The following is a 12,872-nucleotide window of genomic DNA, read 5'->3' as shown; positions in this document are numbered from 1 at the left end:
GGTCAAATACTTTATTGAGTTGGAATCTATTTGCCTGATCCTGTTTTTAGCCACGGACAATTGTATGTTGCTTTATCCCGAGGTAAAACATTTAAAGGTGTAAAAGTAGAAATTAAACCTAAGGATCGACGCACAGTGAACATTGTCTAGAAGGAAGTGTTGTGAAATAAATGTTATAAACTATTACATAATGTCGTTATTTTTTATTTTAATAATCCAAAATAATGCTGCGGAGCAGCACGGCTGCCCTAGTATAGTCAAATACAGTAGAGAAAATACGCGACACTCAGCAAGATATCGAGGGACAGAGTTGCGAAGGAAGCCTCTGGCTTGGAAGACAGAAATTTTAAATTGTCTGGTCTGCATACTAATATATTTTCTGCCATAGGTAAATAGTTCGTCGTAACAAGATGTTTTAAATTAAGAGCACAAATATTTGCAATGAAAGAAAAGGGAGTTTTTCTTACGCTGCATTATTTCAACAGTGTTTCTAGCGTTCAGTGCTGTCTGGCGGGGAGGGGGGCGTGTACATTTGCAAATGAATGTTTTGTGCTCTTTAGAAAAATAAACAAACAGCGGGAACTCAAGATTCGTTAAGGTGCGCATTTCCACTGAATAGGGTCCTACCCAGATATCTTATCTGGATTTACATAAAATAAACTTCATTGTAAAGCCCGTATTGTCGTGAGTATACGTTGAAGGTTAGGTCAAATGTTCCACCTTTACAATACTAAGATTCTTTATTAACTAAATATTTACATGATTTTTAATTATATCGGGACATGTTTCGTCTACCTTGTAGACATCATCAGCCATAAAAACTTTTGAGAGAAAGCTACAAGGACAAGGACAAAGTAACACATTAAAATAATTCGGATAACCGAATATGTCATTTAAAATGGTGAAGAATTCAGAACTGTTTTGAGCACAGCACTTAAGAATACCGTTGACATTAAAATTAAAATTGTCCACATGGGATGATACAGTAAAAACTTGCGTTAAAATTCTTCCTTTTTGTGTGATGTGTTAATATATAATATTCTGTTATGTCGTGAAGGCTTGATAATGAATTGCACAATGTTCATTCCAATAGGATAATAACGATGTATAAGAAATCCAGCGAGCATATGTTAAAGCCGTCTTATTGGTGTAGTATTGGCATTTCCTGTTGAGAAGTTAGGTGGAAAATTTGAACGTGATGACGTAATGTGGAATGTGCAGTGGAGGGCCCTAGAATAAGAAAGATAGCTGTTGTTAGTGTTAAAATAGGCAAGTTTTTGTATCTTGAGATGTAAAGTAATGAAAATGAGAAGTGCGGCACATCTGATTACTTACGTTCTCGCCTGTCTGACAGCGACTAGTTCAGTGTGGAAGCCTGTGGTTGACTGAGAGCGAACTATGGAGGTCGTGTGTGAAGGGAGCCGCCATGAGGGGAAATTAGGGGAAGGTTAGGATCAGTAGGCGGGAAGCCGTCACATGGAAGCTTGTTATTGGATTTGTTAAAGTAGTTTTTACTGTATCATCCCATGTGGACAATTTTAATTTTAATGTCAACGGTATTCTTAAGTGCTGTGCTCAAAACAGTTCTGAATTCTTCACCATTTTAAATGACATATTCGGTTATCCGAATTATTTTAATGTGTTACTTTGTCCTTGTCCTTGTCCTTGTAGCTTTCTCTCAAAAGTTTTTATGGCTGATGATGTCTACAAGGTAGACGAAACATGTCCCGATATAATTAAAAATCATGTAAATATTTAGTTAATAAAGAATCTTAGTATTGTAAAGGTGGAACATTTGACCTAACCTTCAACGTATCTTATCTGGAGTCGCTCATAAATCCTCTGTTAAAATTCGCCCAGCCTAAAGTTTCATATTGTGAGTGCTCGACATCGATTACCAGTGGATTTGCTATCATCGAAACCATGGTTTCTGGTGTACTTTCGCCGAAAGCATTTGGTGAATTTATTGCGAAGCGATGTATCCATCGATGAGAATGGAGTGAAGAAATTGGTGGAGGAGATTGTCAAAGCATTGAAAAGCAAGACACTATCTATTGATGGCTTTTCACAACATGAGTTACATCCTCAGACTGCTGATGAGGCTGCAGTACAGTGGACTTTTGTTGTTGATACACTCAACTTCTGTTTCTGGACAGAATCCCAGAGGGAAAAGTGGGAAGTGACATTTCATGGAAAATCTTACACAGGGTACTTTGCTTGGTGTGCTGCACTTCATACGACTTTAAACTCTGCAGCGTAATTTCAACAAGATCAAAGAACTAAAGACATATACAAGCTAGACAAACCACCATATGTACAAAACAATGGTGTCATCGTCATTTTAAAAGGATTTTATACTGAAGTGCAATATTATCATGTACCATGTTTTATTTAATATTAATCTATGTAGGTGTTACAGTGTGTTTTAAAGTTGTTTCTAGTTATTATGCTTGCTAGATTTGACTCGGTGGCTGATAATGGCACAAGTATAGTGCCGAAACTAGCACCTCATGTGAAGGACATATGATTGTTTCACATTAATAAATGTTTGTGTATTGAATAGGAGGACCCCTATTAATTAATTTCAATTATTGTAATCACACTTCAATGCAGATAATGAAATTTCTAAATATCAATTACAAATTCTTCTTTCACCAGAATATTTTACAACCTTGTGTATATCAATGCTTGACAAAGAAGACAAGATGAACTAGAAACATAAATTTGCCACCTATGAACATTTCAGCTTTTCTGGTTTTATATGGAACAACTTTACCAATCAAGAGTGTTAAAAAAAAAAAAAAAAAAAAAAAAAAAAAAAAAAAAAAAAAAAAAAAGGATCTGTTGGACATGTGTCAGTATATTCCTGCTGTAGAGAGAGGTTACTATGAAAACTTACTAAGTGAATAATGTTTTACACCCTGGTGTGTAATAGTTTTTTTTTTTGTTGATGGTATTTAATAATGACTATCTGACCTTACAAGTTATAGCACATTGCAACCAATTTTTCAATGATAATGAGACACAAGATTTATGCTTGACATCATGTTATCTTTGATGATGATGATGATGATGATGATGATGATGATGATGATGAGGATGATGATGATGATGATGATGCTTGTTGTTTAAAGGGGCCTAACATCGAAGGTCATCGGCCCCTCATGTTATCTTTAGCTGACTTCCTTGCTAGATTCAATTTCCTAGTAAGTTCCTTCAATTTCTCCTTACTTCCACAGCCATTTCTAACTCTATTTCTTTCCAATCTGCACTTTCTTTTTAGTCTCTTTACTTCTCTGTGGGTCTTTACCATTTGTTACCACCTTTAAAGGTACAAACCTGATTTCATATTCCTCAACAATTGCTTTAAACCCATCCCAGAGTCTGTTTACATTTTTATTTACCGTTTTCCACTGATCATAGTTACTTTATAGAAACTGCCTTATGCCTGCTTTATCAGCCATAATAGTCATACTTTTAAGACCTTTCTATCACATTTATTTTTAACTATGACAAAAACAGCTTCATGATCACTAATACTGTCGATTACTTTGGTTTCTCTGTAGAGCTCATCTGGTTTTACCAGCACCACATTTAGAATATTCTTCCTCTTCTTGGTTCCATCACTTTCTCAGTTATCCTTCCCATATTAACTTATTTGCCATTTATTGGTCATGCTTCCTGTCGTTTGCATTACCATCCCAACTGATATTTGGTAAATTGAGATCACCCGCTACAGTCACATTCCTTTCCATATCGTTTCCCAGATAGCTGATTTTCTTTTTGAAATAATTCTGAATCAGCGTCATCGCTACCCTTTATGGTCTGTACACTCCAAAGACATAAAGTTGCCTATTATCTTTAGAGACGAGCCTTACACCCAGAATTTCATGTTTGTCATATTTAACTTTTTGGTAGCTTACAAATTCTTCTTTCATCCGAATAAATACTCCTCCTACCATTCCTATCCATCTCTATGATACACACTCCAGTTCCGTGAGAAAATTTCTGCATCTATTACATCATTTCTCAGCCATGATTCAACTCCTATTACAATATCTGGTAAGTATATATCTATTAAATTACTTAATTCTATTCCTTTCCTTACAATACTTCTAAAGTTCAACACTAACATTTTTATGTCATCCCTACTTGACTTCCAGATCTCTGTACCCTTAACACCACTCTGTAGACCTCCCTGTTTCCCTTTTCTAAACAAATTTCCTATACATACCACTGTGGTTTAAGTGAAGTCCATATGAGCGAAAATCCCTATCTCGTGCACTAGAGTAAAGAATATCTGCTCATCCTGTACATCGTCATCTGATGTAGATCAAATTCCAGTTCCAATCATAATCTCATTAGGAGTCACGATGAGGCATCACATTTTAGATAACAAGAGGTCATGTTTTGTGGGGAAGTTGAGGAAATCCGACTCAAGACTGGGAAGTTAACAGGAAGGTTTCGATCAGTCATAGACAAAGGATTTTGGACTCTTGAATTGCTTGTTTTGTACAGGATAGGGTCATCATAAAATGAGAAATTTTCATTGGAAAATACATGAAAGCCTTTTCCATTATTATCTAGTTTATTTACTTTTTCATTTTTACAAAGGTTTATTGTTTGTGAATCCATAATTCCAAAAGAATGATTTTCAGTCAGTCTTTGCCAGTCTCTCCATAACTTTATTCGTAACTAGGATTCCTCCTCCTATTTATTTGACAAAGATTCTTTTGGGTATAAAATTTACTTCACACTTAATGTATATGCATATTTGGTTGTTAAAAGATACAAAACACTACAATATACATAACCCTGAATAACTTGGCAGTGAAAATAGTTAGTGAATGCATTCAGCAATGCTGACAGTCACCTTAGTTCACACGATGTAAGACATTAGCTTGCTTGCTTCACCCTTGCTGCATTGAAATGAACAATACTGATATGCATGGCTTTCATGATAGGGTGTATCTGTACCTGTATCTCACTCCACCCCTGCAATTACCTGTGAACAGAAATCATGGATATTAAGTATGTAAAATTATGAAAACAAATTAGTGTATTCCATGCTACAGAGTCATGAGGACAAGGTAAAGAATGAAGTACAATGCAGAACTTCACATAGATTAAATCATTAAAATGTAATATCTAAGGTGGTACAAGCATGTTAAAAAATGGGAGAGGTTTTCCGTGGTTTCCCATTTTCACACCAGGCAAATGCTGGGGCTGTACCTTAATTAAGGCCACGGCCACTTCCTTCCCAGTCCTATCCCTTTCCTTTCCCATCGTCGCCATAAGACCTATCTGTGTCGGTGCGACGTAAAGCCAATAGCAAAACAAAAAACAAAAAGAGAAGAAAGGAAACCAAATCAGTATTTTAGGAAGACTTATTGGGAGTACCAGAAGGAAATAAATAGACCAAATTAACAATTCTTTGGATAAGTAGAAGAATTTCCTCCCATCACCCCATTGATCCAAAGCTTATATGTAATACAGTTGACTAAATAGGAAATAAAGGAAGTTATGAACTGAAAAAAAATACCTAATTAAATCATTATACCATCATAAAGCATATATCTTTTGATTTCTCTTTTGTCTGTCCCTGGGATTGAAGAGAGAAATTCAGTAATCAGATCCAACTGAATTAAAACAGCATTTCTTTATAGTAAACATGCCAGCATCAAGGTCTAGGGAGTAACATGCCTATCCCTCATCCGGAAACCCTGGGTTTGATTCCCAGCCACGTCAGGGATTTTTACCTGGACCTGAGGGTTGGTTTGAAAACCTCTCAGCCTATATGATTATAATTGAGGAGCTATCTGGTGATGAAATGGTGACCTCACTCTAGTAAAGCAAGAATAATGGCAAAACAATTCGTTGCTCTGACCATGATTCACCTCATAATCTGCAGGCATGTGGGTTAAGCAGCGGTCGCTTGGTAGGTCAAGCCCGTCAGGGCTGTAGTGCCATGAGGTTCGGTTTTCTATAGTACACACATTTCTTTGGTATATACAGTATATTACTTTTTAAAATAATCTTTATCATCATATAACCCTTCTAGCATGCTGAGTAAGGTTGTTGATGGTCCAACCAAATGAGTTGCCTATGCGGTCTGGATCACGTAGCTAAGAGCTTGCATTCGTGAAATAGTGGTTCAAACTCCACTGTCCACAGTCTTGAGGATGATTTGCCATGGTTTCCCAATTAAACACCAGGAGAAAGAGGTACAAGGTGACCAGGCAGTGGTTGTACCTTAATTAACACATTCACGCCCGTATCCGATATCCCCCTGTGGGTGGGGGCAGCAGAATAACACCCACGGTATCCCCTGATTGTTGTAAGAGGCAACTAAAAGGGGCCCCAGGGGCTCTGAACTTTGGAGCGTGGGTGGGTAACCACGGGGACCTCAGCTAAGTCCTGGCATTGCTTCCACTTACTTGTGCCAGGCTCCTCACTTTCAACTATCCTATCCGACCTCTCTTGGTCAACTCTTGTTCTTTTCTGACCCCGACGCTATTAGGTTTGCGAGGGCTAGGGAGTCTTTCATTTTCACGCCCTTCATGGCCCTTGACTTACTTTGGCCAATATCTTCATTTTTCGAAGTGTCGGATTCCTTCCATTTTTCCTCTGATTAGTGTTATATAGAGGATGGTTGCCTAGTTGTACTTCCTCTTAAAACAATAATCACCACCACCACCACCATATCCGATAGCGTGTATCCAAGCTCTGGAGCATATCCAAATTAGCCTGGATAAGTGCAACCTTGAATTGTTGCCATTCCTGCGCATCTATTGTTTAATTTTGTCACAAAGATGTGCGAGAGAGGCTAGTGCTGGCCAAGCTAGCTGCATAGTTGGTTTGTGAGCATGTGTATAGTAATGCTGTCCAACATTCTGATGGTAAAATTGTTTTCTACCAACAGGACTCAAAATGGTTAACCATGGTGTCAGGCCATATAGACTTCATACCTTAATGATCATGGCCACCAGGTTGGCTAACAAAGATATTTACAATAAGATAAAAAATTTGAAAACTAGGAAAGAAGCTGGAATTGATAATATATTTGGGTTATACTGAAGGCAATGGGTTGGAATAGAGTACCATATCTGAAGTACGTATTTCATTACCATTTGCATGAAAGAGCTATACCTAATGAATAGAGAGAGCTATACCTAATGAATAGAGAGTTCCTGTAGTAGACCCCCTGTGGGTGAGGGCGGTAGAATAACACCCACGGTATCCCCTGCCTGTCGTAAGAGGCAACTAAAAGGGGCCCCAGGGGCTCTGAACTTTGGAGCTCAGGTTGGCGACCACGGGGCCCTCAGTTGAGTCTGGCATCGCTTCCACTTACTTGTGCCAGGCTCCTCATTTTCATCTATCCTATCTGACCTCCCTTGGTCAACTCTTGTTCTTTTCCGACCCTGACGCTATTAGGTTTGCGAGGGCTAGGGAGTCTTTCATTTTCATGCCCTTCGTGGCCCTTGTCTTCCTTTGGCCGATATCTTCATTTTTCAAAGTGTCAGATCCCTTCCATATTTCCCTCTAATTAGTGTTATGTACAGGATGGTTGCCTAGTTGTACTTCCTCTTGAAACAATAATCACCACCACCACCACCACCTTCCTGTAGTAGACTATTTGTACAAAGAAAAGCGTGATATACATAAAGATGATAATTACAGACCAGTCAGCTTAACATGTTTTGCACTAAGATAGGGATGGCAAACCTTTTCCAACTAGCGTGTCACTTAAGGTCTTGTTTATTATTTTTTACTGTCTAGTGTGTCATCGGTTATTTTCCTTTAAAATCATCATAAAAGCTCCTCTCATTGACTTCATTTAGGTATTAGATTGCATTACATATAAATCCATTTGACTGAATATTTCATGGTTTTATTTTGCAAACATCACTGAAAATTACATTTTTAAAAAAGGTAAATTTTAGGCGAAGCAAAGCAAAGTAAAGCAAAGCAAAGTCATCTCCGTACAGGCCATGAAGGCCCTTGGAGGGGTGGAAGGTAAAGGCTTCCACTGTTCGTAACCTCGGCACGTGATGGGGTAGAGTGGTTAGCTCTATGCCCGGCCGCCTTTGCCCCCAAGAATTAATGTGGTACTCATTTTTGGTGTGGGCTGAGTGAACCTCAGGGCCATACGCACCTCCGGAAGTGGAAGTCTCGTTTCTTAAATTTTACGATTTTCTGACGGGGATTCGAACCCACATCCTTCCTGGCGAACCAAGCACGCCTTTACCACCTCGGCCAGGCAGAGTAAATTTTACGAATAAGGTATATTCTTTGTTTATCCCAACAAAATTTAAAAGAAAATATGGCCAAAGAATTAATTGAGACATACTTCTTTATTAAAGCGTCATATTAAAATATATTACTATGTTGGTAGATTTTTGACCTATTTATTACATGTTAAAAACATAAACATATGTTAGTATATTGTCTGACGTGCCACAGAAGTCGTGTTCGCGTGTCACCTACTGGCATACGTGTCATAGGTTTGCCATCCCTGCACTAAGATAAGGGAAAACATTGTCCAATTATCCCTAGATTAGTAGACATAAATCATCCTCCTATTATTAGTAGACATGCATAAAGATGACACATCAAAGGAGATTCGGATAAACGAGCATCTCTAAATACAAATCAGATTTATCTACCAGATGGGCAAAATAAAACTGGTCCGGAAAATATTTATAAGACTATGCAAAATTGACCCTTGTTAATGAACTGGAGAACTGCCCATCACAGGAAATGCTGGAAACCATGATTTCAATGCACCAATCGATTGCTGTCACACATCTGCACGTTCACATCTTCCAGTTACATTGCTGTGTGATTATGTGTGAGTCAGTAAGTAGAGCAGATGTGTTTAGTGACTTTAATGACCAGTTGAATGCAACACAAAATGGTCCTCCCAATAAAACAGTGCATGTTCATTGTCGAGTGTTATGTGAAACACAATTCATGGAAAACCTGTGCAGAACTGTTTGTGCAAGAGTTTAAGAATGGAAGTGTTTTGGCAAAACTTCCAACAAAGTCTGCAATGCAAAACTTAGTGGCAAAATGGCGTGAAACGGGCTCTGTAGTGAATAAAAGGCATACCTGTCGAAGAATAACACTTCACCAGCGGAGAAGTTTGGATTCAAACCTCCGAGCTAACAGATCACACCATAGCAAGTATGCTACATTGACAACGGCTGAAACCCACGGTGTGTGTTCGATGATTTCTCGGCATGCCTCTCAAGCCGGTCTATCTCACGAGCAGATATAACAACACTGCTGCACAAAGCGTATTTGAACTCCCTTCACAAAGTGATCTGATTGATATACATGTTGATTCCCATAGGGAATCTGAAATATTTGTCCCAAATGAGCAAACTTATAATACCAATATAAATGGTCCATTATTGGACATATAAAACTCCACCAGTGGGAGATACCACGGAAATCCCAGCGCCAGTCCCAAGCCTGGATAAAGGAGGAGGGTCAATGGCTGGTAGATGAGTCTCAGTGTGGGTACACATGCCAAGTGGGTGCCCATGGGAAATACTGGGAAATGCTCAAGTTGGTGGTTTAGCTGCCTACCGTACCAGCAAATCCTTTCTCCTTCGGGAGATGGATGAGGGCGAGTATCCGGCGCCTTAAAACGGGATACCCTCGGCTATGGTATGGTAACCCAGACAGAAAGGTCCCTGGTCCTCCAGGTTGGGGGTTGAGCATGGGGCTAACAACTCCATCTCGTGAAAACTTTATTTGTTTTGGAACTTGAAAGGAATAGCCGGACTGATCAACGACGATGAAATAGGCATGGAAAAGGTACTCGCAAACGGAAACATGACATTTCAATTGCAACCTGGAATGTAAGGACATTAAAGAAACCAGGTGCCTTACAATCCCTGAAGGAAGAAATGGATAGGTACAAAATAAACATTGCAGCCATACAAGAAGTGAGATGGAAAGGGAGTGGTACCTTTCAGAGTGGAAGATACACGCTGATGTATAGTGGAAGTAATACTGGTACGGGTGGGGGCACAGGCTTTTTGATTGATAACAGATTTAAACCTATGGTGATGGATTTTAAACCAATAGATGAGAGAATGAGCAGCTTGAGGATGAAAGGCAGGTTCTTCAATACAACACTTGTATGTGTATATACTCCGACTGTGGAAGCGGACAAAGAAAATAAGGTGGAATTCTATAGACAACTGGAGCAGGTAATAGATGGGATACCAAAACATGACATTAAGATTGTTTTAGGAGATCTTAATGCCAAAGTAGGATGTGAAGAAGCCTTTAGAGGGACAATTGGGAAAGAGAGCCTTCATGAGCATTTCAATGATAATGGATTGAGGTTAATAAATTTTGCCATAAGTAATGAAATGGTGGTTAGGAGTACCTGGCTACAACGGAAAGATGTGAGAAAGGCTACTTGGCGTTCACCAGATGGTATCACACAGAATCAGATAGATCATGGGCTGATTGACAGAAGATATGCTTCAGATATAATGCAGGTGGAAAGCTGCCGAGGAGCAGAATGTGAATCAGACCATTGTATGGTATGCATAAAGTGTAGGCAGAGAATAGCTAATTATAGAAGAACACAGGTAGACAAAATCCAGAAGAGGTATGACAGTAGAAAATTTACAACGGATGAAATAGTGAAAGAGAGATATAAGTCAAAGATAACTGAACAGTTTCAAGGTAAGGAAACAGAGTGGCAAAAAGAAAATATTGAAGGGAAATGGAAGATTATAAAAGAGGTATTGCATAATACAGCAGAACAAATACTAGGTGAAGAGAAGAAGATGCGGAGACCAGGTTGGTTTGACAAGGAGTGTAGAAATAAAATAATGGAGAGAAATGAAGCGCGAAAGAGAACGCTCAACAGGAACACTAGAGCTAATACAGAGGAATACAGACAGAAGAGAGTAGAAGCAAGTAGGATATGTAGATGAAAGAAGAGAGAATATGAAGGATAATGGAACTTGAGGAGCAAGAGAAAAACAGGGATATAAGGAATTTCTATGCACAAGTGAAGGCGGAACGGAAAGGCTTTTAGCCCAGGGCAGTGTTCTGTAAGGATAAACAAGGAAATCTGATTGGAGGAACAAAAGAAATATTGGATAGATGGGCTGAATACTTTATGGAATTACTTAATCCCAATGAAGAACATGAAAACCAAGACTGGTGGTGGGGAGAAGATGAAAGGGAGGAACCTTCAGAGTCGAGGAAAGAAACAATCGTAGCATCACCAACTAGGGAGGAAGTGTATAAGGCCATAAAAGCCTTAAAGAACAATAAAGCCCCCGGGATTGACAATATTACTGCTGAAATGCTTAAGAATGGAGGAGACCAAATCACAAATCACTTACATCAGCTAATCTGTGAGATTTGGGAACAAGAGAAGATGCATAAACAGTGGAATCTTGCAATAATCTGCCCTATACATAAAAAGAATGACAAAACGTGTTGTAACAACTATAGAGGGATAGCACTATTGAGTATGGTCTATAAAGTGTTCACCAAGATACTGGCTGGGAGAGTAGCACCACTTACAGAAGAAATAATAGGGGATTATCAATGCGGTTTTAGACCAAATATATCCACGACGGACCAAATATTTGTGGTACGTCAGTTAATGGAGAAATGTTATGAATACAACGTAGATATCCACCAATTATTTGTGGATTTTAAACAGGCATATGATTGTATAATAAGGGGAAAGCTGTACGAAGTGATGAAAGACTTTGGAATCCCAGTGAAGATTATCAGAATTATCAAAATGACTTTGAAGGATACAAGAGGTGTGGTTAAAGTTGGAGGAAATATAACTAAAGAGTTTGCAATAGTACAGGGTCTAAGGTAAGGGAACGTAATGTCAACACTACTGTTCAACATAGCCCTGGAAAATGTCATGAGGAAAGCAGTAATAATCCCCTGTGGGTGAGGGCGGTAGAATAACACCCACGGTATCCACTGCCTGTCGTATGAGACTACTAAAAGGGGCCTCAGGGGCTCTGAACTTTGGAGCGTGAGTTGGCGACCACGGGGCCCTCAGCTGAGTCCTGGCATTTCTTCCAGTTACTTGTGTCAGGCTCCTCACTTTCAACTATCCTATCCGACCTCCCTTGGTCAACTCTTGTTCTTTTCTGATCCCGATGCTATTAGGTTTGCAAGGGCTAGGGAGTCTTTCATTTTTACGCCCTTCGTGGCCCTTGTCTTCCTTTGGCTGATACCTTCATTTTTCAAAGTGTCGGACCCCTTCCATTTTTTCTCTCTGACTGGTGTTACATAGAGGATGGTTGCCTAGTTGAACTTCCTCTAAAAACAATAAACACCACCACCACCACCACCACCACCACCACCACCACCACCACCACCACCACCACCACCACCACCACAAAGCAGTAATTAGTAACCCAGGAGGAACCCTGCTCAACCATTTGAGCCAGAATCTAGCCTATGCAGATGACATAAATCTGATGGCATGAAGATTTCAAGAATTAGAGGAAGGCCTGGGGAGGTCGGAAAGAGCAGCTATAGAAATAGGTCTTCAGGTGAATCAGGAGAAGACAAAGTATATGTTCGTATCTCGGTCTACGGAAATGACAGGAGAACCCACAATACAACTGAATGGGAAAAACTATGGAAAATGTAGGAGTTTCAGGTATCTCAGATCACTGGTTACTTCAGACAATGATATAAGAGAGGAGATAAAAGCAAGAATAGCAGCAGGCAACCGAAACTAGTTTTCATTAGTCAAGGTTTTTAGAACAAGAACACTTAGTAGAAATTTGAAGATTAAAGTGTATAGAACCGTAGTTAAACCAGTGATGACTTATGGATCAGAGACATGGACTCTT

General features: G+C 39.2%; 1 protein-coding gene across 1 annotated transcript in view; it reads right to left on the bottom strand.

Moving 5' to 3' along the window:
• Nucleotides 1-4,569: 4,569 nt before the first annotated feature.
• Nucleotides 4,570-12,872, bottom strand: part of slow (slowdown) — a 665,232-nt gene continuing 656,929 nt past the window's right edge. The window contains exon 9 of the mRNA XM_067146546.2: nucleotides 4,570-5,005. Within this exon, the coding sequence (XP_067002647.2) occupies nucleotides 4,956-5,005 (50 nt within the window). The 3' untranslated portion in view covers nucleotides 4,570-4,955. The remainder of the gene's footprint in view (nucleotides 5,006-12,872) is intronic.

Source organism: Anabrus simplex, chromosome 4 (genome assembly GCF_040414725.1).
Source record: "Anabrus simplex isolate iqAnaSimp1 chromosome 4, ASM4041472v1, whole genome shotgun sequence".
Lineage (NCBI taxonomy): Eukaryota > Metazoa > Arthropoda > Insecta > Orthoptera > Tettigoniidae > Anabrus > Anabrus simplex.
Note: the sequence above shows the minus strand (reverse complement) of the source record. Positions and strands in the feature narration are given on the sequence as shown.